Consider the following 27,073-nt stretch of genomic DNA (forward strand, 5'->3'; position numbering starts at 1 on the left):
CGTAGCGCGTCACCGGCGGCCTGGCAGCGGACGGTGTTGAGGCGGACGCGTCTGGAGGGCCGTCGGGCCGCGGAGTCGGGACCTGCTTCTGGGGCATGAGCCGAGGGGACGACGCCGAGACCACGAGGTACGTCCGGTCGCGATGCGCCCCTGCACCCCAGAGCCCGCCCCGCGAGGGACTCACAGAGGAGGCTGCCCTCGCAAGGCGGCTTCTCAGGCCCCGCCCCGGATTGTCCCGCCGCTAGCCCGGAAATAGCGACCCGAGAAATGACCCGTCGCGTCTGGGACTTCGCGGCCAGGGATCGGGAAGTCGGGGTTCCAGGCTTGATCCTGCCGTGACCCTTAGCTTCAGGAACAGGTGGCTTTGCTCCTCCGGACTTTAGCTCCCCCGGATGATCGTTCTTGCCTTTCATGTTGCTGCAGGTTAGCCGCGACCGTAGATGTAACAGCGCGGTGCGAGCACTTTTAATCTAGGGAGTTGTCGCCGTTGCAGACCTAAAAGACTTTGATAGTCGCACGCCTTCTTGATCTCATTACACCCTGCCTGCCGTTCCTCAAAAGGCCCTGTGCTGAGCTGTCGCTGTCTTACTTACTTTTATTGTTTTTGGAGATTTTATTTATTTATTCATGAGAGACACACACAGAGAGAGAGAGAGAGGCAGAGACACACAGGCAGGGGGAGAGGGAGAAGCAGGCTCCACGCTGGGAGCCCGATGTGGGACTCGATCCCGGGACTCCAGGATGACGCCCTGGGCTGAAGGTCGCGCTAAACCGCAGAGCCACCCGGGCTGCCCCCCCCCCCATACTGTCTTATTTAAACCTCTCGACGACCCATGAGTTGGGGATAATTGGGCCCATCCTAGAAAGGAAGAAGGAGTGGAAGCTCCAAGTGGAGCCTTATTTAGTAAATATTGAGCACCAGCCGTGAGCCAGGCCGTGTACTGAGTGCTGGGGGTAGAACTCTGATCAGGATAGGCAAGGCCCTGCCCTCTAGGAGCTTGCATTCTGGTGAGGGAAAGGGAAGATAGAATAGTAAATCACATTGAATTGGCGTTATATGGAAAGAAAGGTGGCTTTGATAGACACTAACAAGGAGCTCAACCCTTGGGGAGAGCTTTTCTGAGAAGACACTTAACTAAAGTCATGCAGTAACTGGATGCAAAAGCCAGGATTTGAATACAAATCTTTTGGCCCCATATCCTGTACTCGTCGTAGCATCAAAACATGGTACCCTCCTGTGATAATAAGTAGCTGGTGGTATCGCCTTTTTTCAGACATGAGAAAATCAGGAGGTCCTGTCATTGAAGCGTGATCTCAAATGTTAGGTCCTTTAGAGAGGCCTTCCCTTTCCACTAATTCTGAAGTAGTCCAGCCTCCGTCTCCATGTCAGATCACCTTGCTTAATGGTGTTTGCAGCTGTCACTAATTACATCTTGTTTATTTATTTTGCTTCTGTTTTGTCCTGCCCGACTTCCAATATAAGCATCCCTAGTGGAGACTTGTTTGTTCACTGCTCTGTCCCCAGTATCTAGACAAGGACTAGAAATAGATACTCGATTTTCTTTTTAAATGAATGAGTGATCTGTAGGAAAATGGGAGGAAAGGAAAGCAAGGAGAAGACAAAACGTTTCTCCTCCTGTTTTTCCATTCCTGGGATTCTGTTTATGTGTGTTTCACCTTTCTCTCAGGAGGTAAGAGCGAAATCTGTAGCTTACATATATATCTGTTTTCGGCACATAGCCCTGGGTTTAGCAGTTGTTTATTATGCATTGCTGAACAGAATGAACATGTGAGTGGGAAAGGAAGAAGAATACTCTCCCATGTGGGGCTAGATAAACACGTTCAACAAGTACTTAAGGGCCCACCTTGTGCCAGACTTCATAAGCTGTGCTGAGATAAATAGGAGGTAACAGCAGTGTTCAGTCTATGTCACTAGTTTTTAAAACACAGTTCCTGCTGCACTGACCTCTGGGGCACTCCTGGTTACATAATATACATGGGTCCTATGTGTATTCTTAGTTCCGAAGTCTGGCACAACCTGCCATCTTCCCAGGTCTTTTTTCTTTCTCTGCCACATTTTGTACTTGTTAAAGCTTTATTATACATCTGCCATCTCATTTTTGGCCCTCTCAGCAACCTTAAGTTACAAGCAGGCCAAGGTTTAGTATGTAGAGATGAGGGAACAAGCTTAGAGAGAAAGTGACTCCCATTGGAAATGCCAAAATTTGAAACCAGGTGTTCTTGACACCCAAGTTTTTTCTCTTGCCACTATTGTCTCCATCATAACCCTCATCATCCTTTTCTGGTTGTGAGATGAGTCTTTTCAGGATGGAAGGCTAGTAATAATTTAAGCTAACATTAATTAGAAGCTTCTTAGGTGCCATTCATTGTTCTTAATGCTTTGGGTGTGTGAACTCTGTGAATCTGCACAACTTTGATGAGATGTTACTCCATTTTAGAGATGAGGAAACTGAGGTACAGAACAGCAGAGTAACTTGAGCAAGGTTACACAGCTAGTAAATGGTGCAACTAGAATGACTGTGGAGGAGTTAATCTCTTCTTCCGAGTCTCCCAAAATAATATGATGCTAGTGAACACTTACTGATTGCTTACTGCTGTTAGATGCAGTATCTAATGATTTTTCATGCACTCTCTCTGATCTTCACAACAGCCCTCTAAGATAAGAACTGTTATCTCCATTCATAGTATAGATGAGGAAACAGGAGAACATTCCCAGAATGTTCAGGGAATTCACCAAACCCACAACCAGCTTTAAAATCGAGTTCTACCTCCAAAATCTAGGGCCTTAAATTTCCTAGATTGTCTTGTCTGTGAGGAAAACATGTTATGTTGCTCTTTCCCACTCATCTCCTTCAGTGCCATTAAGAGTCTTCTTTCTGGTGATTTCTAAGACTTATTTTGGGTAACAGTTGCTAAACTGAAGTATCATGTAGTAATAGAGACTTTGGCCTCCTGCCCAGTCTGCCTCCTGCTTCAGAAGAGGAAAACTTTAGTTTCTGCATGTAGAACCATATCCCTTTCACCTTAAATGGAAGCTTTTGCACTCCAGCTGCCAGAGGAGCTGTCCCAAGGGAACTGGTGCTGGGGCCAGTTGTGGAATAGTTGAGGCCTTTGAAGAACTGGTCAGAGTTTGCCCTCCTTGAATAAACGTTTGTTGAGTTGAATTTAAAGTCTGGTGTTCACAGAGTGTTGCTCCTCTCCTGCCTGAATGTTCACATTTCCTTTAGTATTTCATAGAGATTGATGGAAGCAGAAACCAAAACTCTTCCCCTGGAGAATGCATCCATCCTTTCTGAAGGTTCCCTGCAGGAAGGGCACCGGTTATGGATTGGCAACCTGGACCCCAAGATCACAGAGTAAGTCTAAGTCATCTTAACTTGTTACCTACAAACCTGGGGTGTTTGTAGTGATAATGTTCAGGAAAACTTTCAAGAGATGCAAGATATTTTTTGGCCCTTTTATTTATGTTTTAATTATCTTTGAAGGGTATATATTTTTGTCACTAACCTGTTATGTTGACATTTTTCCCGTATCCGGATTCTTCAGCAAGAACACAGGCTTGGGTATTGTTTAAAACATAGACCTCTTTTTCCTACTTGCCAAAGATGTTCTCCTGTTTTCACTGATTTGAATCCTTTTACCCAGTGACTACCGTGCATTATTTTCTAGAGTCAGCCCCCACAGCGTACTTTTGTTCCTCAAAATGAAAGAACAAGCAGGAGAAGTCTCAGCACCTTCACAAACAGGCAGAGGGTACCACTTAATTGTATCATGTAGCCATGGAACCATAGAAAGTCAGAGCTGGAAGGCATCTTAGAGATCACATCAGTCCCTTTGGTTTTCCTGTATTCGTTAAATGATGTGAGTGCCTCTTGTGTGCCAAGTGCCATGCTAAGCAGTGTTCAAATCTGAGGAACCCTGTCTCAAGGTAACCAGAGCCTATTTTTAAAATAAAGGCTCAGAGCTGTTCTGCTTAAAGGGAGGGAGGTCCACCCAAAGCCTTTTGGCAGCTGCCACCCTTTCTTTGGTGGTAAATTAGAGGACTCTGGAGCACACTTGAAAACCTCTGATATGATCCAGCTCTTTTATCCTACAGCAAAGGAAACTGAGGCCCAAAACATGGCAGTACCTTGCCCCGGGTAACAAAGTTAATTAAATTGTCCTGACTCCCCACTCTTTGTACTGTGGCCATTATAGTTTAAAACAATTTCTTAGCAGAGAGAATTAAGTTTTTCCTTCTCCTAGTTTAGTAGGTACAGGGCTGTGGTTGGTGGCAGGATGGATGGTAAGGAGTGAGTAGATTGGGCTCAATGCGAAGAGTGCTTAAAGCAAGCATGGAGTATGCCATGGGTCCTAAGAGTTACTCCCTTTGGAATGATGTTAAAGGCAAGATGAGAGGAGACAAGAGAATCCATTTATTTGGATCTAGGATGAGGGGAGGTGGTATATACAATTGGGATTGGGAGAGAGGAGGGGGTGTGAACTAATGGATCAGGATCATAAAAGAAAGTTCAGTTCCTTGATCCTGTTCAAGTTCAGTTAGCTAAATATAGATACCTTTGGATCCCTCTAGGAATTATGATGCCATTTAAGATATGTTGTCCCCATATTATGTTACCTTGGTCATTGGGGCCCTGGAATATGAACTGTGCATTTATTTTTGTTCTCTTTTTGGCTCATGGCTTTGAGGACAAATTTGTGAATCACCCAAGCCTCTCAGTTATGTCTGTTGATCAGAGAAGCTGTTTCCATCATCTAAAACCCAAGCTGTGAGGGGATGCTCCAAAGAGTGGTTTCCATTCCCACCTCTGCTTGTCTCAGTGGAAATCTGGAACATGGAAACACTATTCATTGTTTTGGCTACAGTTCATTGTAATGAGGCTTGTTCTAATTGTGTCCTGCTGCTTGATAGGAAGGTTCAAATGGGTATCTGCCACCTCAGTTTATGTCATAAGCTGGAGTATATGAATGTTTTCTTCAGTTAGATCATTAACAGGAACATTGAATCAAAACTTTCCTACTGCTATCTCTGCTCTTTTTATGTCAGGCCAAAGGTGGACATCACGTACTAAACTGCAGATCAGGGCTTTGCAGGGTCTACCTGTGGCTTCCCCACGTCTTTGCCACATGCAGTTTTGTTTACCGTTTTTCTTCTATGGATTCCTTATGTTAAAACATTTTCTCTGGGGCCCCTGGGTTGGTTATGTGTATGCCTTCAGCTCAGGTCATAATCCCAGGGCTCTGGGATCAAGCCCTGCATCAGGCTCCTTGCTCAACGGGGAGCCTGCTTCTTCCTCTCCCTCTGCTGCTCCCTTAGCTTGCGCTCTTGTACTCTTTCTGTCAAATAGATAAATAAAATCTTAAAAAAATTTTTTTTCTCTGCCAAACAAAGTGATTTATTAAATAGTAATGTATTTCTTTTTAAAGATACAGCTACCAGTCATAACTGTGGTTGGCATGAAATGCTTAGTATTATCTCATTTACTCTACTTAATTACAGCAAAGACACCTAACACGTTAGTAACGTAAGTATTATGGAAATGTGTAATTTCCTTCCAAGTTTTTGAATTACATAAACTTCTGGATCCTGTTCCTCTTAAAGTGGGTAGTGATGAACTTAGATGGACTATTAAAATATAGTCATTTCCAGGGACGCCTAGGTGGCTCAGTGGTTGAGTGCCTGCCTTTGGCCCAGGGTGTGATCCTGGAGTCCCAAGATCGAGTTCCTCATTCGGCTCCATGCATGGAGCCTGCTTCTCCCTCTGCCTGTGTCTCTGCCTCTCTGTCCCTCTGTGTCTCTCATGAATAAATAAAAATAAAATATTTAAAAATATATATATAGTCGTTTCCAGACATTGTAGGATTGCGTGCTGTGACTTTCATGAATGTGGGGCACCTGGGTTGTAGTTCAATCTCACAGTATTTGAATCTAGGTCTTTAAACTTGTAATGACTCTTAGGAGAAGTTTGTAGATCACACTCCAGTTTTCATAATTAAACCAACCCCCCCCCCCACCCATAAACTGCTGCTAGTTCCGCTGTTTCCCCCTGCTGTGCACTCTTCTTATCTTTTTCCTGTGCATACCCCTCCTCTTTACTGTCCCTCTTCCTGATCTCTTTTATAAACTGATTTGAATGCCCCTCTTATACAAATGGTCTCTCACCTCTTGTTGGAGGCAATATATAGGTGTATATTTATTGTTGTGAATAGTTACAAGGATATGTAAAACTGTGACAGTTTTTTAAAAAGATTTTTCCACTCAATTTTTCTTTTCTTTTCTTTTTCTTTTCCTTTTCCTTTTTCTTTTTTTTTTAAGTATTTTTTTTTTTTTTTAGGATTTTATTTATTTATTCATGAGAGACAGAGAGAGAGAGAGAGGCAGAGACACAGGCAGAGGGAGAAGCAGGCTCCATGCAGGGAACCCGATACGGGACTTGATCCCAGAACTCCAGAATCACACCCTGGGCTGAAGGCAGTGCTAAACTGCTGAGTCACCTGGGCTGCCCTTTCTTTTTTTTTTTTTTTTCTTAAAGATTTTATTTATTTATTCCTGAGAGATACAGAGAGAAGGTAGAGACATAGGCAGAGGGAAAAGCAGGCTCCTTACAGGGAGCCCAATGTGGGACTCGATCCCAGAACTCTGGGATCACGCCCTAAGCCGAAGGCAGACCCTCAACTACTGAGCCACCCAAGCATCCCTCCACTAAATTTTTCAAAGTTTATTTTGTAATTCATTTGAGTTACCCTATGTATATGTGCTTCTTAGTTATTAATCTGAGTCCTGTTCAAATTACCTGGAACGTCCCAATAATCTCTCAGTGGAATATGCATTGCTAACCAACTGTGTAGCACTCTGATATTCTGCTTCATGTTAATTTGTGTTCATTGCTCTGTGGTTGCAGTATTCACCATTTCATGGCTATGCTATCTGCCAAGAATACCTGTACGACTAAATAGGTTTTAGAGGTTTAGATTTCAAGGAATGATGATGTATTATTGTTTGTGGAAGTAGCAGATTGTAAACTCATGTTCTTTCTACTCTATTCTGATTGCTCCAAACTATATGACACTTTATATTACTTACCTTTAAGGTGAAAATGTTCAACTAATGATCTGAACATTTCTTCTAGCTCTAATACTATATTATTCCTCTTATTTCAGCTCATAACAACCTTATGAGGCAAGCAGAGCAGATAATATTTTCTCTAGTTTACTTGTCTTTAAGTAGCCTTCACACCTAGCATGGAGCGCAGCGCAAGGCTTGAACTCACGGACCCTGAGATTGAGATCCGAGCTCAGATTAAGAGTCAGGCGCTTAACCGAATGGGCCACCCGTGCACCTCTTTCCCTCTTTTCTGGGACAGGAAGAGTTGAGTACGTTGACTTAGTGTACTGAAAAATAGTGAATGATGGGACTGATTTCCCATCACCTAAATTACTGTTCTTTGTGCATATATTATAATAGTCCATATAACAGAACAATCCTAGCCTAAACTATCCTATTCTAAATGTTAAAATGTAAGGACTTCTTTTAAATTGTTGTGGGACCCAGTCTAACCATAGGGTAAAAAACAATACCTCCAAATACCATTGCTAGTGCCTGCAACAGAGAAACCAAAAAAGTTAATATCCTTAGACATTACCTATTTTCCACACTGTGGTTTCCTCTGAAAGGATTAATACTGGGTTTCTTTTTCACGCATTAAATGTGCTGTGTAGAAAGCCTAATTAATAGCCACTGCATAATTCATAAGGAGAAATGAAGGATAAAGCAGCAGAAATTCTAAAAGAAGGAGCATTCTAAGTAGAGAGTTTAAGTAGAAATAAGAAAGAGTGGGTGTGGGCAACCCAAGTGGCTCAGCAGCTTGGCGCCACCTTCGGCCCAGGGCCTGATCCTGGAGACCCGGGGCAGAGTCCTGCATCAGGCTCCCTGCATGGAGCCTGCTTCTCCCTCTGCCTGTGTCTCTGCCTCTCTCTCTGTGTCTCTCATGGATAAATAAAATCTGAAAGAAAAGAGAAGAGAAGGGAAGGGAAGGAGGGAGGAAGGAAGAGAGAGAGAGAGAGAGAAAAGAAGGAAGGAAGGAAGGAAGGAAGGAAGGAAGGAAGGAAGGAAGGAAGGAAGGAAGGAAAGAAAGGGTGAGCAGTCTGTCGGGAGGACCTTTTTGACTAAATGAGTGGTTGAATACTCAATGATAGTGAAAACATTAGTTGGAAGAGATAGAATACTATCACATTAGGGAGTACCTGGGTGATTGATCATTTCCCTTCTGCATGAGTAGTGATCCCAGGGTTCTAGGATTGAGTCCCACATCAAGCTCTTGCGAGGACCCTGCTTCTCCTTCTGTCTCTGCCTTTCTCTGTGTGTCTCTCATGAATGAATACATAAATCTAAAAAATATAAAATAAGGAATACTATCTGATTAATACAGGGCTTTTTCAATGTATTCAAACAAGAAATGTGAATTTCTTATAGAAGAGACTTATTACTGTGAGTGTTTAGCAGGATGCCGACAACCTGGAAGTGATGTTTTAGTAGAGAAATGAGATATCATATCAGTACATAGAGTGGGTTGGAGGAGCAAAGACGACCAAAGATTAGCTAGGAGAGACTGCCAGAAACTAGGCCTATCACCTTAGGTAGAGACAGTGAACCTGGAAGCCAGTAGGTGACTAAGGGATGAAGAACACAATTGAAGAGCAGAATTGAAGATGGCCCTGATGTTTCTTGCCTGAGAAATGGAGAATCATGTTCACACTGACCAGTAGAATAGCTAGAAAGAGCATCTGTTTGTGGAGGGGAGGTCAGAGTGGGTTATACTAAGTAAACTTAAAAGCAGTGGAGAGCCATCCAGGTAAAAAGGTCCTTCTGAGGCCGACTTTCAGAGATGAAATAGAACAGAAGGGGAGAGCATGTGCATGGATGTGTGAAAACAGTGTGCTTACCCATGAAGAAACTATGGTTTTCTCAGCCCATTACTTATTTTTCTGTCATGATTTATGCTGCTTTCTTTGATGCCTTGGTTTGCAAGAGTCAGCCTTTACTGTTTGCTGCTTAGATTCGAAACACAGTAACACTATTTAATAAACGTATAAAACAGAGAACATAAAGACCCAGCAAATAACTTCTACCAGTTTATAAAGATAATTTTCTCTAAAACAAATTATGCATTTAAAACAATCTTAAGGGACACATGGGTGGCTCAGTGGTTGAGCATCTGCCTTTGGCTCAGGGTGTGATCCTGGGTCATGGGATAAAGTCCCGCATCAGGCTCCCCACAAGGAGCCTGATTCTCCCTCTGCCTATGTCTCTGCCTCTGTGTGTGTGTGTGTGTGTGTCTCATGAATAAAAAAGTTTTTTAAATCTTAAAAAATAATAAGCCTTAAACGTCATTTCATTGACCTCCCATTGCCTACAGCATCAAATTAAAATTACCTCACCGAGGACACCAACATCCTTCACAACCTGTCCCCTGCCTGCCTTTCAGCCTCATCCCTTAACTGCCTTACCCTCACTCTCTTCCAGTGGAGCAGACTCCTTTTCACCTTTCATGTGATACTCACTAACCAGATGTCCCCTACACAATTGGGCCTCTTTATCTGTGTGCTCCTGTATGTACCTCTACATGCAAGTATCATAGTACTTTGTAGTTTTTTTTTTATTGCATATCTCTTTCCTCTAACCAGAATGTGAGGTCCTTAAAGGTAGGGACCTAGTTGGATTCATCTGGATCATTCAAGTGCCTATTACAGTTTTTGACAAGCAGTAATTGTCCATTTTAACATTTGTGTAGATTAATTACTTCTGTGCCATAAGGCAGGAAGGCCATTTTTCAAGACCCACTAGAAAGCACTATATTGCAGAAATATGTTGGGACTGGTGTACTAGCTCCTGAAGCCACAGGGCCCACATTTCATTAAGTGAAGCAAGGCTCTGAGGAGTAGTAAGCCCTCTCATACTTCAGCAGCAGATGAAAGTGCTTGCAGATGTGAAAGCAAGATTCTTCAGGCTTTTTTCACTATCAGAGCTTGCAGTTCCCATCTCCAGGAAGCAAAATAGTAAACATTTCATTCCTTTTGTTTTGGTGTTCCGATAATTTCAAGAAATTATCAAACAAGGACAGAAATCCTGGAGAAGTTGAAAGACACAGACCTAAGCAGATGTTCCTGGAATCTTTAAGGTCGCACTTCTCAGGCAGAACATATTTGTTAGCTTTTCAAAGAATAATCTTTTGGCATTTTTTTTTCTGAGTAGATTAAAATTCATTTCCTAGGAAATGCCGATTGCCTTACCTTCCTGCTATTAAGCAGAATGGAGCTGATGAAAAGATGACCAGCCCACAGTAGCCCTTAGATTGTTCTTTAGAAAAATGGGCCTGACCCACCATTCATGGCAAATAACACTGTGTTGAGGCTTGAGTGGGTATAGTAAGTAGAAGATACAGCTGTGAGTTAAGGACACAGAGGAGGGGCTCCTGGCCAGCTCAGTCAGTGGAGCATGCAACTTAATCTTGGGGTCGTGAGTTCAAGCCCTAAGTTGGGCATAGAGATTACTTTAATTAATCCACTAATTAGAGACCCAGGAGAGATTCTTCCCAGCCCATCTGTGTATTCGAGAGGCTCACCCTTAACGGTAAGCCTACTCAGAAATAAGTAAAACCAGAAATTTACACTTGAGGCATCTCTCTTTTCCCTAAAGAATCACCTCCTACATCCTCAGTAGTAGCTGAGGTCTCCTGATGGGAGTTGTGAATTTGGAATCTAGGGAGATACAGTTGTTTGCCCTTTCAAAACAGGTCTAAAGACCAGATTAATGTCCATAATATGCCTTGGGATCCTTGTATCCTGCCCCAGTGCAAGACCTGTATTATGTCTTCCTTGCTATTCTGTGTCAGGCACCTGATCCAGGATAATAGGCTTGCTTGTTGATATGCATTAGTATCAAATTTAATATATATAGCTTATGATCCACTTCAAATCTTCCTGCCTCCCAAAGGAGATTCTTAAGAATAAAATTTTGATGAGTTTCTCCTAGAAAACAATGTGAATATAAATGTGGCTGTAACTACAGCTTTACTGACTCCCTATGGGGTAGAATTCCCAGTAATAACAGATTTAGCATGTGGGCTGATACCTTTTTAGTATCACAGGGACAGCATTGTTTAGAGAAAGCCTTGACTCCATTTGAATAGTGTGGAGGATGCCAGGAGGAAGGCCAAAGGAAAAGGAAACGGGAAAGCTGTTGGTTTGTCTCACCCTTACATCAGATGACAGGAAGTTGGAATTGAGATTGGCCACAGCAACCTGTTAAAGGCCACATCTGTTTGAATAACTTAAAAGCTCTATAGAAACCAAATAAGTTTGAGAGAAAGGAATCCAAGAAGAGGACTAGGGACAAAATGACAAGCAAGAGCTTGGGGTCAAATTTCTTCCTGGGTCATCCATATTCTTTATCAGCCATGTTCCTGAGTAGAAAGTGTGAAAACTCTGAGGTTGATTAGTTACCCACAGCTGGGTGATTATAGAACTGACTGGGTTCCCCTGCCCTGTGTGAGACTAAGCCTCAGTCACATTGTGGTTCCACATTGTCCCTAACATTCAGTCACTTCGGGGCTTGAAACTCTGAGGCACCTATGGAGGTGCTACTAGCTGTGGTTTGGTTTTTGGCAGAGCTTTACCCAAGTGCAATTTGTGGCTAATGATTAATTATGAAATCTATTACAGAAGTCTTCCAAGGTTGTTTTTCTGTTTGTGTGAATGTGTATGTATGTGCTACTTTATTTATTTTTGAGGATAGTCCTTGGCTTTTGGAGTGTGGGTATGTGTTCCTGATGGAGTTGTAGTTACTCACAAATACTAGTTCATTGCCAAGAAATTAAAAATAAATAAATTGACACTATTTTTGAGCTTTTCTCCGAAAGAAAAACAAATGGTACATGTGGGCCAGACAGCTGTTTGTTAGGTGTGGTTTTTTGTTTGGTATTTTTGTGCTGGACAGATGCATAGCCATGACAATTCAAGTCCCATTCGAAATAGAGGCAAACAAGTCTGTTTGCCAAATAAACTAACGCAGCAGTTTGGAAGAAGGCAGGGGGCGGGGGTGCAAGATATTTCCCCCCCTCAGGATAAATTATCTCCTGCTTTCATCTCACACTTTGGGCCAAGTGGCTAGCCAGATTCCCAGAGTGTACTTACGGTCTATTCTTTCTCTACAGATACCACCTCCTCAAGCTCCTCCAGAAGTTTGGCACGGTAAAGCAGTTTGACTTCCTCTTCCACAAATCAGGTGCTTTGGAGGGGCAGCCTCGAGGGTACTGTTTCGTTAACTTCGAAACTAAGCAGGTAAAGAAACCTTCCTTTTCACGGTGCCTTTTATGCTCCCCTACTTAGTTAGCCATCTCTCTCAACTACTAGAGTAGCAGTGCCTTGTGGGCAGGAGCCATGTCAGATTCATCTCTCTGTGCCTTGCCCTGAGTCCTGCAGGAGGACCCATGATAAACGAGTGAATGGCTTTCAAAATCTACCCTCCCCAGGCTCCCGGTCTGAGGCGGCTGACCTACTTTACTGACCAGATGCTTTGGGGTGCCCACATTAAGCACATGGACATCTTCCTCCCTATTGTGGTTTGTTTGTTCCTTTAATGGCAGGCCAACAAAGCCTCCTTTTCTTTCAGTAGTTTTGCCCCGTGGTGCAGAATCATCCCTGTGTGTGGTGAGCCACCCACAAACTCTTTTATTTTGATTTCTTAAAACCCTTCTCAGTCTCAGAACAACTGCATACAGATTTGAATATACATGAAGGAAGAGAGCATTACGTGTATCTTCTTGGAGTAAAATTCTATCTTTTGAGTGAACATACCTTGATAAAGAAATTGAATTTGAATGTTATTAAATACAGACTTACTGTTTAGTATTCTCTATAACTTTATTAGTCACGTGGAAGGGCATTGGCTAGTTATTGTTTCGTTAATATTATATTTGGCTGTTTTTCTTGTTATAAAAAATAATACATGTTAAATATAGTTGAAAATACAGATCAGTGACTTCATTTATCAGCCCAATACCCAGGCATAATCACTGTTAATATTTAGTTATATATCTTTCTAGTCTTGTCTTTCTTCACCCACACACATGCATACACATATATGGCTTAGAGCACATATATAAGATCATATTGTCCTGTTTACCACTCAAAGTATATTAATTTTCTGTCCTTTATTATACATCCAGATAACATTCTATACCACGATACTGTGGTTTCACCAGTGCGACTACATATTTGCAAAAAATCATTGATACAGAGTTTTAACTTAGACCTCAGTTTAAAAATGAATCAATGTCATTTTGATGACTGCACAGTATTTCACTGTGGGAATATATGATAAGTTAACTGACTAATCCCCAGTTGTTAGCTATTTAGGTTGTCCTCAGTGATTCACAAGTATAAACAGTATGCTAGTGAATATCTTCATACTTCTAATTATGCTCACACATATGTATATCCGTAGAAATGGAATAGTGTCAACAAAGGCCTTACATACTTTTTCTTGATACAACTGCTATCCTCAAGCAATGATGTATCAGTATGTTCTGAGACTGTATGAGAGTGTTGTTTGTCCTTATCAGTGCTGAGGATTCTTTCAATTTCCTCTAACTTTTGTGAGTGAGGTACTAAGTGATATGTGGCTGTTCTGAATGGGGAAACTAGAAGAATGCTGTGTATGGTTAGCATTTTTAAATACTTTACTCTTCCCTAATGATAGAATGTGATGAATATTCTTGCAACCCTTGTAGACAGCTAAAAATCAGTGGTCATGCTGGGAATACATGTTATTTTTAAAACACTGGACTACACAGCAGCCTGGGTGGCTTAGCAGTTTAGCGCCACCCTCAGCCCAGGGCCTGATCCTAGAGACCTGGGATTGAGTCCCACGTCAGGCTCCCTGCATGGAGCCTGTTTCTCCCTCTGCCTGTGTCTCTGCCTCCCCCCCCCTCCCCCTCTCCGTCTCCCTCTCTCTCTCATGAATAAATAAATAAATAAAATCTTTAAAAAAAAAAAAAAAACAAAACACTGGACTACAGGTCACAAAGCCTAGCTTCTATTGCTGGTTCTTTTATTTATTAACTTTGGGCAAGTCTCTTAACCTCTTTTGGCCTCAGTTTTCATTTAAAAATGGGGATTAAAAATACCTTCCTTGCCTTCCAGGAAGTTGAAAAAAATAGATGAGGGTATATAAGAAAATACAGTTGGCATTTAATAAAGCTGTTGAATACATGAACTCTGAAGTGATATACAAAGAGGAATTTTTTTTTAAACATTTATTCCCTTGCTGACATCTTATTACTGCTGATGCTGCAGAATCAATAGAGAGTACCATGTAAATTCTAATTGATTGGTGACACTTAAGAGTAAAACGTCTCATATCTGTCTCTCAGTTAGACAAGCAAGCATGGCAGTGACTTTCCAATGGCTGACACATAGTGAGTACACAGATGTCTGTTGAATGTCATACTGACAAACTCTGGAGGGAGAAGAGAATCACTGATAAAACCGGACTGGAATGCCTGTGGGTATTATACTGTGATCTCAGATAGATTCTTCTTCTTCCTCTTCCTGTTTCTTATGGGCTTCTTCACCCCCTAGTAGACGTGGGTTATGCTTGGCTGAGTGCCTCATGGATACACATGGGGCAGAGAAGGTTTGGCAGGATGGAAAAGTACGACCAGGCTTCCTGGGAATGTCCTAGAATGACTCTTATCCAGCTTCAGGAATTCCTTTTAACCTTGTTGCTTCTGTATCTGATAGGGAAAGGGTCAGGGAACTTTTGGCTCCAAAAGCCAGGTGCATAGATTGGCTCACACAAATACCTTGCTCACAGGCTCTTTGACTCATTCCTGCTTTTTCCGGACTAGTTTCCTTCACTCCCATATCCTTTGAAGCCATTACTGTTTCTCACTTTGGATCCAAAGTATAAGCCCTAGTCTGGGGTATAGTTCCAGGGTCCCTGAGGGAAGTAAATTTCTTAGCACAATAGGTCCTGACAGACAGAAGTGTACAGAAAGGTATCACCTAGTAAGAACAATCCACTAACATTGAGTGCTTACTGTGTGCTGCATGCTTTCTTTACATGCACTCTTTGACTCCTCACAATAGCCAATGAGGAACAAGTAGTAGTATGCATATTTTATAGACGAAGAAGCTAATATTCACAGAGATTAAGGAACCTGTCAGTCAGGATACACTGCCAGTAAGTGGCAGAGCCAGGATTGGCATTTGTGTTTGGCTGACTTTACAAAACTCATACCCTTTCTGTTATTCTGTCTTTTTCCTTTCTTTCTCTATTTTTTAATTATAAATCCTTTGCAAGTTGTTTATCAAAGGCAGTCTGGTTAGGACTGCAACCATCAAAGCTGGTGAAGCCCTATGAGATACATACAGCTAATTAGGCATTTGAAGTTTTGGCTAACATTCTTCCCTTTCCTGGACAGGAAGCAGAACAAGCCATCCAGTGTCTCAATGGCAAGCTGGCTCTGTCTAAGAAGCTGGTGGTGCGATGGGCACATGCTCAAGTAAAGGTAAGTCTAATTGGCTAGAAAGACAACATCAAGCTTGCCCAGAATGAGTTTTCCAGAAGATAGTTGTCCATTTATCCATTTGCATCCCAGCCTCTGCACATCTGGAGCAGTCATACTTTGGTCTCCTACTTGTATTTACCATCTGTGTTGCCAGATTTTTCTTTTAAGAAACATCTCAGGAGGGATTAAGTTCTTTCATTGTTTCTTTCCACATACCCACAGATTCTGTTTTTGATTGATTTTTCCATGTGGCTGATGTGTATACTCAGACCTCTATCATGTTTTCAGTGGGGGTTGTTCTTTGGAAGAAAAAATGTATTTATTTTTAAAATTAGTTGCTTTAGGCATTATTAGACTCTTCCCAGCCTCTCAATTTTGTGGAGAGCTTGAATATGTTTATCCTAACTGCTTGAGAAATGGGTGGTTTGTATGAATGCTTAAAGCACCAGTGTCTCATTACTCCAGAGAGTTTGAGAGTTATTTGTAGGACTTTGCAGAGTCTGTTTTGTCTCCAAAGCCCAAGAAGTGGCAAATCGCCTTATTCATCTTCTGGCTGGTCTCTTGGGAGAATGCACTGGAAAAGATATGACCATTAAAAAAAAAAAAAAAGAATGGCATTCTGTTTTACCTGGCCCAGAGGTGAAGTATGTGGACTGGAGCAATCCCAAGAGCTTATTCTCTTCCTTTGTGGTGGGGTCTTCACAGACCTGCCTGTGAAAAGATTTGTAACAGTTAAAAAGTGGAGCTTCAGTGTTTAGCTAAGGAGCACTGCTTGTGATCACAGACTCCCTACCCATCAAGCTTCCCAGTAAGGAGTCATGGCAGTTAAACATTTGAGCTCAGTGTCCAAACTGAAAAACAGAGCTCAAACACTTTGGATCCTTATGAAGGATCTCAGGTAATCACAGAGCCATCTCAATTTCTAGGACATGTTGCCTTAAAAATAGAAACAACAAGGAGAATTACGAAATACTTTTTTACTCAAAAGAAAATCAAGTCTCATTTGCCAAACTGGCTGTGATTTTCTCATTCTGTGTCTCATTGAAAAGACACGCAAGAGGAATCATCCTTTGTTCCTGTCTTTTCGTTTGAAAATCTCGATGCCTTGTGGCTCTCTTCTCCTACAAGTCTTTTTGACCACAGGCTCCTGATTACTCCTTAGTATTTAATTTACTTTTTACAAGAGGTATATAATTATCTGACATCAAATTAAACTACCCTTTTGCTATAGGATGTTTTCTATATCAGTGGCTGAAAGCCGTTAATACTTTCTGTCTCCAATCAGGCCTGTTAAGAATTTTGCAAAAGTCTAGCAAAATTCTTAAGTATTTTGAATAAAGCAAGATAAATATTGTAAGAGGTGATATGTGACAGTTAAAACAAAAATGTAGGAAGGTAATCCTATTGTATATTTATACCAGCTGTGAATTAGAAAGTCAAAGTTTTTTCAACTGCCAAATAAGGACGACTAGTGGCTAGATGGAAAGCTACTTCTAAACTTCTCTTTCTAAATGTATAGCTTTTAGGCAGAACCGTGTGGAGTTTTGCATAATTCTAAATGTAAAGCAGTCCTCAGATTGTCTAGAAACACGCTGACAATACGCTAATAGATTTGTGGTTTCTGAATTTATGTACTACAGTAAAGGACTGGGTTTTGCTTATCCAAGTGATTTGTCTTTTTCTTTCAGAGGTACGATCATAACAAGAATGATAAGATCCTTCCTATCAGTCTTGAGCCATCCTCAAGCACTGAGCCCACTCAGTCTAACCTAAGGTAAGATGCTGTGCTAAAGAGAAACACAAATATCCAAGAGTATGAGCCACTTTTCATTCCAAGCCTTCATTTATACCTTAGTGAATCTTTAGACTCTTAATTTAGAATAGAATCCACTAACTTTTGACATGTTGAGAGACATGTTCAGTTAATCTCCCGAATGTATACATATCCTCTCCTTGCATACCCCTAAGATCATATACTTAGAGAATTGATTCACTCAAAAAAGACTGGATGGACCTGCCATATACCAGCCATCATGCTGGACCCTGGGATACAGGGTATGTCAGACAGTCCTAAAGAGAAGCATTTTCATGAAGCCTGAAGTCTCATCAGTGTTTGTCATTGTCTACTACTTCCTCCCCAACTGTGAGTTCCTTTATACAGAGTGTTGGTTTATAGCACTTTCATTCTCTGTGCTGTGTTTCTCTGACAGTAACAGTGTTGGTTCTAATGTGCACAAATTGTCAGTTACTTCTTCAGAGTTAATTCAAAACAGAAGGAACAAAGGGTTGAGTGGAGAAAGGCAAAGTTAAGTGGATGGTTGAGCAGAAATAGAGGGTTTTTGGATTTTTTTTCTCCCCACATTATAGCCTAGGGAGAAATTTTAATAACAATAGCCAGATTTATTGAGGTTACTCTAAAGCAGGCACTGTGCTAAACACTTCACATGCCATATATCATTTAATTATAAAAATTCTGGTAAATGTACTGTAATAGTCATTTTATATCCAAGGAAACTGATGCTTAGCAAGGTAAACTATCTCGGCCAAGATCGCACAGGTAGCAGATAGCAGATCTCAAATTCAAAGTTAGGTCTGCTGAGTTTTTGAGTTACTACTTCAAAGAAAGTTCATGCTGTGAATGCAAGAATACAATTCTGAAGCCTTTTCCAGGGGAGGAAGAGCAGATAGGTGAAAGAGCATCAGTGTCCTATAAGGGTTAGAAATCAGCAAGCAGTCATAAAGTCAGGAAAGTGATGCCTATTTGGATGGAGGACCAGACAGCAAACAAACAACTTTTCCTTGTGTATTTCTTTTTTTAAGATTTTTATTTATGTATTAGAGAGGGGAGAGCATAAGAATGGGTAGGGTCAGAAGGAGAGGGAGAAGTAGACTCCCCGCTGAGCTGGGAGCCCAACAGGGACTCAATCCCAAGACCTTGAGACCATGACCTGAGCCAAAGACAGATGCATAACTGAGCTGCCAGGTGTCCCAACCTTTCTTGTATGTTATCTGCACCAAACAAAACAGATTTATAAGCATCTCATGAAGCTTCAGAGGAAAGTGATCCCTAAATGTTTTCAGGATAAATGTTAGTAAAGTAAAATTAATTTTATAGTTAGTAGTTTAGCATCATTGGTTTGTGTATATATAATACTTACTGAAATATTTTATTTGGTAAATTACTATATTTTATATATTATAAATAAAATTTAATATTTTTGTAAATATTAAATGTAATAGTTAATATTATTGATTTCTTATTTTTGTGCTCTTTTACTATTTTGTACTCCCAGAAATTAAAAAAACATATATGACGACTTTTGTAGGTTCCCTGGGGATTATATCCACTCTGCTGTTATCCCCATAAAGTTTGAACCGCCGTGATCACAAATTTTATAAATCTGACTCGTGTTTGGAAGAGACCACTGTGTTTATGCATGGTGTTCTACATGTTACAGTGACATGTTTTTAGGTTTTTTTTTTGTTTGTTTTGTTTTGTTTTTAGTTTTATTTTCAGTGTTTGCACTTCTACTAGACAGTTGAGTATTTTCCATTTATTTTGTAATCCAGAGAACCTCAGCTTACATCTTTCTTATTAATATCTATACCTAATTAGAGAAATTTGTTTTTTGGTGACTCCTACAAAGCAAATGGCTGGCTATCCCATTAATGGGGAAGAAATGCTGGAATGCATCTTGGTAATAAGATGCATTGGTAATACATCAGTGTTCTTTTTTTTTTTATTTTTTTTTTTAAATTTATTTATGATAGTCACAGAGAGAGAGAGAGAGAGGCAGAGACACAGGCAGAGGGAGAAGCAGGCTCCATGCACCGGGAACCGGATGTGGGATTCGATCCTGGGTCTCCAGGATCGCGCCCTGGGCCAAAGGCAGGCGCCAAACCGCTGCGCCACCCAGGGATCCCTCAGTGTTCTTTTTGATTGTAACTTAGGTTTTAAATTTTACATTGACCATGTGAAGTTTTGAGTATGTGCAGCCGATGTAAACTTTTTGAGGATCTCTAAAAGGCCACTGTATACATTCCCTTCCAAGTTTCTCTCCCTGACAGTAGACCACTGACAGCACTGAGAATGGAAGGGGAATCATGGGTCATAGAATACCCATTGCCTGAGGGCTTTGCATTCTGGTCCAGGGAAGGCAGTGACCTCCATCAGAAGGGAATTCCCCCAACTTGTGCAGTGTCTCCTCACCTCTTCTTTCTAATACAGAGCTGCTCAGCTCCCAATCTGATGGAAAAGAGAAAGCAAGGGCTTTTAACAAACTAGGCTTGAATCCTGTGCAGGCTGCGCAGTCTGTTAGCTCTATGAACCCTGGGCACATTACTGCTTCTCTGCATTTGTTTCTTTATCTGTAAAAAGTGCATATTATTGTAAGGATTAGAAACAATATAGGTAAAATTTTGGGCACAATGCCTGGCTCATTGTAAGCACTCCATAAGTGATTGTATTTATAAATACATATTTGTTCATAAAAAAGAGATTTTGTAGGATTTCCCAGGGTGTTTTTTCCATTATTTTTCAGTGATTCAACAAGTAGTACAGGTAGTAGTTAATAGCATGGGATCTAGAATCTGTGTTTAAACCTCAACTCTTCTATTTACTAGCTATGTAATATTGGGCAAGTTAACCTTTCTGTGCATTGGTTCCTTCATCTGCAAAATGAGGAATATGATCTATCTTATGTTTCTTTCAATCCTACAGAAATTATTTTTTCCAATTTTTTTGCGCTAAAAGACACATAAAATAGCATTTGCCATCTTATGAATTTTTTTAAAAGATTTTATTTATTTATTCATGAGAGATACAGAGAGAGAGAGAGGCAGAGACACAGGCAGAGGGAGAAGCAGGCTTCATGCAGGGAGCCCAATGTGGGACTCAATCCCAGGACCCCAGGATCACGTCCTAGGCCTAAACCACTGAGCCACCCAGTGATCTCCACCATCTTATGAATTTTAAGTGTATAGTTCAGTGGTACTAAATATATTTGCAATGTACAACCATTACCACCATCCTTCTCCATAATTCTTTTCATACTGCAGAACTGAAATTCTATACCCATTCAATAATAACTTCCTATTCCCATATCTCCCAATCCCCTGGCAACCCCCATTCTACTTTATGTCTCTGATTTTAACTAGTCTAAGTACCTTATACAAGTGGGTCGTCCAGTATTTGTCTTTTTGTGACTGGTTTATTTCACTTAGCATAATGTCTTCAAGGTTCATCCATGTTGTGGTGCATGTCAGAATTTCCTTCCTTTTAAAAGCTGAATAATATTTCAGAGTGTAAAATAATACCATATCCTGCTTATCCATTGATCAACACTTGGATTGCTTCTACATTTTAACTATTTTGACTAATGCTCCTATAAACACATAGGTGTATAAATATCTCTTCCAGATCCCACTTTCCATTTCTATCTGAATTATTTGAGAGCCTATTATCTGCTGAGCATTAAGGTGTCAAACAGTGTTTGCATCTGAATATTTAATGTAGCCATATGTAAAGTACTGTTACCAGTGTCTGAGATTTTAGTAAAAATGTAATAGATGGTTCAGGTTTGATCTCTTTTTTAAAAATGTTACTTGAGTGTTTTATGTGAAATATTTGCATATTCATGTTTTAGTATGTTGTTGCTTCTGTGATATGCACAAAAGGCGCAAAAAAGATGAGATACACAAGTATTTTCTGAGTGTACCCAGGCCCACTCTGATCCTCTTCTATCCTTTTTTCCAGTGTCACTGCAAAGATAAAAGCCATTGAAGCAAAGCTGAAAATGATGGCAGAGAATCCTGATGCAGAGTATCCAGCAGCTCCTGTTTACTCCTACTTCAAGCCTCCAGATAAAAAAAGGACTACTCCTTATTCTAGAACAGCTTGGAAATCTCGAAGATGATGGTTACGAATGATTGTAGCAGCAAAAGCAAATTGGTCTCTATACCTGAAATCCTCTGCCTTTGTACTTTGTAGATGTGAGTGGTACTTCCCAACAGAGCACAATCACATGTTAACGTTTGGTAACATAACATTTTTGGATGTCTCATGGATGTTTCTTCCTTGAAGTATGTGTGGAATTGAGCATCATCCAGAATAAATAGGATTGTATCCAAAATTGTGATTTGAACACTGGGATGCTCTAGTTGGCTGGTTTGTTTGGATTTGTAACTCCAGAAACATTCTATAGTAGGCCAGAGAGAAAGGCAAACGTAAAAAATGTTATTTAAATCAGGAAACTAAATTTATTAACGTCCATCTTAAAAAAAAAAAATAGAACACTCTTCTGTGCTCAAATGTCTTTACAGCATAAAGAAAAAGTAAGAGGAAGGAAAGTGAAAAATTTTGAATCATGTTGAGAACTTATTGTTCCTGAATTTATTATGGAAATCCCTCCAACTAGACTAAAAAGGAAAAGTTCTTGGCAAAAGGAGCTGATTCTTTGAGCAAATGTTGTGGTAATCTGTTTAAGAATTATGGTTAGTGTTTCAAAATCCCAGTTAGGAAAACATGGTGTATATCTTAAGATTGTTTGCATAAACAAAACTGTAGAATCAAATTTAGCATTTTATACCACAACGGAAGTCCTATTTGGAAATCCAGCTTTTATTCTATAGTGATCATTTTTTTAAAAATCTAAATATTTAAATTCTGCCTTCTATAATACCAAACGTTGTTATTAACGTGGGACTTTTTAAAATTGCACTTATTGCATGAGGTTTTTTTTTATAGCATGAGAATGTTCTATTTGGAATTGTATCATGGCCAATCTAAATAGGAAAGCAAAATTTCTTTGAAAACCTAATCGTTGTTATATTGATCTCTATCAAGCATACTATTTATTAATTAGGGGTCTGAGTAGAAGAAATGGAACTGTCTTGTACAGTATGAGGAGGGGACATGCAGTGAACACAGAAGGTCAGTGGAGCAGGCCCTCCTCTGGCACCAAGATTGTAAAATGACTTCATGTTTTATGTAGTTTTTAAAGGTTTGGAAGACTGTATGACTTTAAAGGGGTTCTTCCTTTGTAGCACATACTTCTGCCTGATGTTTTGCCACTTGGAATATCTTAAATATAGGAGCAGAGAGAGAAAAATAAATCAACAGATTTGGCAATGTGTTTCTGTCAGCAGTTTTGGTCATTTTGGTGCCAGGTTGACAGTCTGTTTCATTGGGCAGCACCTTTGCTTCTTGACCAGGTAAATCATTTTGATACCTGCCTGCCATTCTTAGTGATTATGGACACTTACCATTATTTTTCCTATCAAGAGGAAGCTTGCGTTATAGGAATTCAAGTCTTCCTGTGGGCATAAGTGAGTTTAAGACACTTGAACCAAATCTTGAGCAGAGTGAGGTTTCAGAGTTTATAGAACCGGTTCAGAGAAATTTTCATCCTCTTTCCCAAGGTAAATCTTTTTAGATAGCTTTAGATGGTAAATACTTTCTGCACTTATTAGCTCTGTCTATGATGCAAGTAACTCTCCTTCCATTTGAGGGATAGTTCAGGGAGGTGGGAGCATTATCTCCCATTTTTCTGGTGACTTCTTAAGAGTACTAATTCACCATTTTATCCTTACGTCCTCAAGGGGTTATGGTGGAGTAGGACTTAATGCAAAATAGTCTTCTATTTTTAATAGGAACCTTACCTGACTTTGGATTATCTAGAGTTGTTTCCTTTAGAAACCAGAGCTATTTATTTGTATTTAAAGCAATGTTAATTATTTGTACTGATTCTTAATTCCTCCGTGTGAATAAATGCAAGACAGTGCCTGTGTGGTTGTGTCTTCTCTCATTTATTTTCTGGAATAAAGACTACAGTTCTTTGGTAGGTTCATTTCCCCTCAGGACTTGGGCCGGGGTGTCTAGATGGGATGTTTTTTCTAAGTACCTTCTCTGCAGAAGGCTCTGGCTAGAGGCGACCTCAGAGACAATTCTCTCCACCTGGTATGCCTGCCTACTTCTGTTGTTAGAGATGAGAAAGTAGTTTTCACAGCAAATCTAACCATTTGAAAAGAAGCTGGAAGTGAAGTCACTGAACGTATCACACCGTATTTGGTCCTTTCAGATTAGAGGTTTCTTTTTTTTTTTTTTTTTTTTTTTTTAATTTTTTTTTTATTTATTTATGATAGGCACACAGTAAGAGAGAGAGAGGCAGAGACACAGGCAAAGGGGAGAAGCAGGCTCCATGCACCGGGAGCCCGACGTGGGATTCGATCCCGGGTCTCCAGGATCACGCCCCGGGCCAAAGGCAGGCGCCAAACCGCTGCGCCACCCAGGGATCCCCCAGATTAGAGGTTTCAAAGAATAAATGTATGTGTCATAAATATGCTGAAAGCAGTCTGGTGTAAGGTTTGTAAAATACGAGTTAACTTGGTTGACTCATTGTTTGAAGTTACAAGAGTGAAGAATTTAGGGAATATTCAGGAAAGTGGTATGAGCCATATTCATAAACTCAGCTCCTGGTTTATCAAATGCAAAATGTAACCGTAACCAGTGGACATTCTGTAACAGGCATTTCACTGTTGAGTAAGAGGATCACAAGAGGAATGGTTTTTCAAAGCATGTCAAAAATCAACAGCAAAGGTTTTTTAAAACCAAATATCCCAGAGCTCTGTCCCTTGTTTAAGTTACATACAATTTCTGAATCAGCAAATAGAACTGATTTTTTTAATACTACCGTACAAAAGGGATTAATTCTTCCCTTATAAATTGAATGTTAAATGTTTCCTATATATAATCACTTTGTTCTTAAAATATTATTTGATCCTGGGGCGCCTGGTGACTCAATAAGCTTCTGACTTTTGGTTTTGTCTCAGGTCATGATCTCTGAGGTTGTGAGAGCAAGCCCGGCATCGGCTTCTGAGCTCAGCTAGGGGTCTGCTTGGGATTCTCTCTCTCCCTCTTCTTCTGCCTTCCCCTGCTCTCTCTCCTCAAATAAATCTTAAAATATGATTTGATCCCATCGTATTTATCCTTGACGTCTCTTTCTCTCTTACTCCTGCCCAGTCTTTCAACGAATCCTGTCAACTTCACCTTCAGAATCTATCTTGAATCCAACCACTTCACACCAACACCCAACACTACAGTTTTTGTTCAAGCCGTTGTCATCTGGACTCTTGCAGGGCATTCCTGATGATTTCCCTACCTCCACTAGTGCCTCCTCAGAGTCAATTTTCCACACGGTTGGCCAAAGTGATACTTTTTAAAATCTGAGCACATCATTCCTGTCTTGGTGACTTTGCATCACACCTAGAGTAGAATCCAGAGACCTCCAGGGCCTTGAGTGGCCTGTCCCCGACTGCCTGTCTGTCCTGATGGCCTCTTACTACCGCCTTTGTTCCTTGTGCTCCAGCCACACCAGCCTTCTTTGCTGTTTCTTGAATATAAGGAAGCTCCCCCCCCAAGTCCCTTACATCAGATTCCACAGAGCCCACTCCCTCATTTGTCTGTGTCTGTTTTCAAATATCAGTGGTCAAGAGGGCACCTGACCTCCCTTTCGAAAATCGCAGCCCTGTCACTTCCCAATCCTCCCTTTTCTTCATTTTCTTAATAGCATTTACCACTATCCAATTTTAGACATCAGTTTAATCTTTTTTTCCCATTAGAATATAAGTTCTCGGGCAGCCCCGGAGGCCCAGGGGTTTAGCGCCACTTTCAGCCTGGGGTGTGATCCTGAAGACCCGGGATCGAGTCCCACATCAGGCTCCCTGCATGGAGCCTGCTTCTCCCTCTGCCTGTGTCTCTGCCTCTCTCCCTGTGTCTGTCGTGAATAAATAAATAAAATCTTAAAAAAAAAAAGAATATAAGTTCCGTGTGAGCAGGAACTTCTATTTGCTGCTATATGCCCAGCATGTAAAACCATTTGTTGTCTACATAATAGATGCTCAATAAATAGTTGTTGATTTAAAAAAAAAAGTGTGGTACTTGAGAGCTGAAGGGCTTTGAGAGGCTGACCCATATGGCCCCTCATTGCCCAGATGGAAAACAAAACAAAACAAAACAAAAAAAACCCGAGAGAGACAAAGAAGCTTGGCTGGGATCCCATAGTAAACAGCACAGGTAGAACTCAGGCCTGCAAACACCTATGTTTGGTGTTATACGGATGTCCCTTTCTGTACAGCCTACAAAGCTAAGAATGGCTTGCACATTGTTAAATGTTGAGGAAAAAGAAGAATACTATTTTGTGACACACGAAAAGTAAATGAATTTTTAATTTCAATGTCTGTAAAAATAAATTTTTCCTGGAACATAGCCATGTCCACTCACATACAGAGTGTCTGGCTATTTTCCCACCACAGAGATAGAATGGCATACAGTGAGTATTGTCAGTTCCTCATCACATCTTTTGGGATAGAGAACTGGCTATCCATACCATCTCTGCACTGAAAAAAAATCATATGGGTACGGATTCAATGCCCTCCTGTGCACAGGAGGAGACTAAGACCCAAAGAGCTTTGGCATCAGGTATGCTCTGAGTTAGACTCATAGCTCCAGCTGTGTGAGCAGATGAGTAAGGACTCACTTCAAGTGACAAATACTACTACGGCTACCTTATGGTAGGAATTTACTTGGCTTACGTAACCAAAAAGTCCAAGTGTTCGATACAGTCAGAAATCGATCTCTCGATTGTGTTTTCATCTTGGTTGGTTCATTCTCAAGCAGGCTCTCCCTAGTGGTCTCTGGAGAGAGACTTGAATCCCAGGTATAAAAAACAGATCTGTCAGAATTTATCCCGGGATGTAAGATTATATCTTCCTTCTGCATTTGGTCTTACTTGGCTAGGAGTCCTAATTACACAGAATGGCATTTTGTTTTTAATATGTCCTGTGATCTTTTTAAGCTAGAAATAGAATTTAAAATTTAGCCATAAAAAATCAAATTAAGTTTTCCTCTTCTGAAAGCAGCTCTCTCCCCATTGAGAAGCTTTCTGGTGGGCGACCTCATCAAAAGGAAAGTTATTCATTCAGGTATGTGCTGAGCATCTGCCAAGTGCCAGGGGTGGCGGGTGTGAGATGGTAAGGCACAATCCCCCCCCCTTTTTTTTTATAACATTAATGCAAGTTTTATTCAAGAGATAATATTGAAGAACTGAAGGAACTTAACGAAGGAAAGATTTACCAGTTTTCCACTCTGTAGTAAGAAGTGGAACTGGGGACCATTTACAACACATAAATAAACTCTACCTTTACATTTCTGAATAAAGCTGTATTCACTTCTGAGAGCCATTTAACTTTTGCTGATAAGGCTTTGTGACCATTTTCCAGAGAAAGCAATACCTGAGCTGAGTGCTGCAGGATGTTTAAACACAAGCCAGGCAAAAGGTTTAGAAAAATGTAGGAGGGGGTGCCTGGGTGGCTCAGTTAAGCATCTGCCTTCGGCTCAAGTCATGATCCTCAAGTCATGGAATCGAGCCCCACATCTGGCTCCTCACTCATTGGAGGGCCTGCTTTTCCCTCTCCCTCAGCCT

General features: G+C 40.8%; 1 protein-coding gene across 4 annotated transcripts; it reads left to right on the forward strand.

The window, feature by feature from the left end:
• Positions 1-6: 6 nt before the first annotated feature.
• Positions 7-23,374, forward strand: RBM18 (RNA binding motif protein 18). 4 transcript variants are annotated; one of them, XM_055322388.1, is made up of 6 exons: positions 7-127; positions 3,249-3,377; positions 12,234-12,360; positions 15,507-15,593; positions 17,282-17,367; positions 21,349-23,374. In XM_055322388.1, exons 2-6 carry the CDS (start codon positions 3,265-3,267, stop codon positions 21,506-21,508), a joined length of 573 nt encoding a protein of 190 aa, XP_055178363.1. In that variant the 5' UTR covers positions 7-127; positions 3,249-3,264; the 3' UTR covers positions 21,509-23,374. The 4 variants fall into 4 exon arrangements, with proteins under 4 accessions (XP_055178363.1, XP_055178384.1, XP_055178355.1 ...); XM_055322409.1 differs by having other exon boundaries at positions 42-127; positions 3,259-3,377; XM_055322380.1 differs by lacking the exon at positions 7-127 and adding an exon at positions 209-423.
• The last annotated feature ends 3,699 nt before the right edge of the window (positions 23,375-27,073 follow it).

The sequence above is a fragment of the Nyctereutes procyonoides genome, unplaced genomic scaffold, assembly GCF_905146905.1.
Source record: "Nyctereutes procyonoides isolate TBG_1078 unplaced genomic scaffold, NYPRO_anot_genome, whole genome shotgun sequence".
NCBI lineage: Eukaryota > Metazoa > Chordata > Mammalia > Carnivora > Canidae > Nyctereutes > Nyctereutes procyonoides.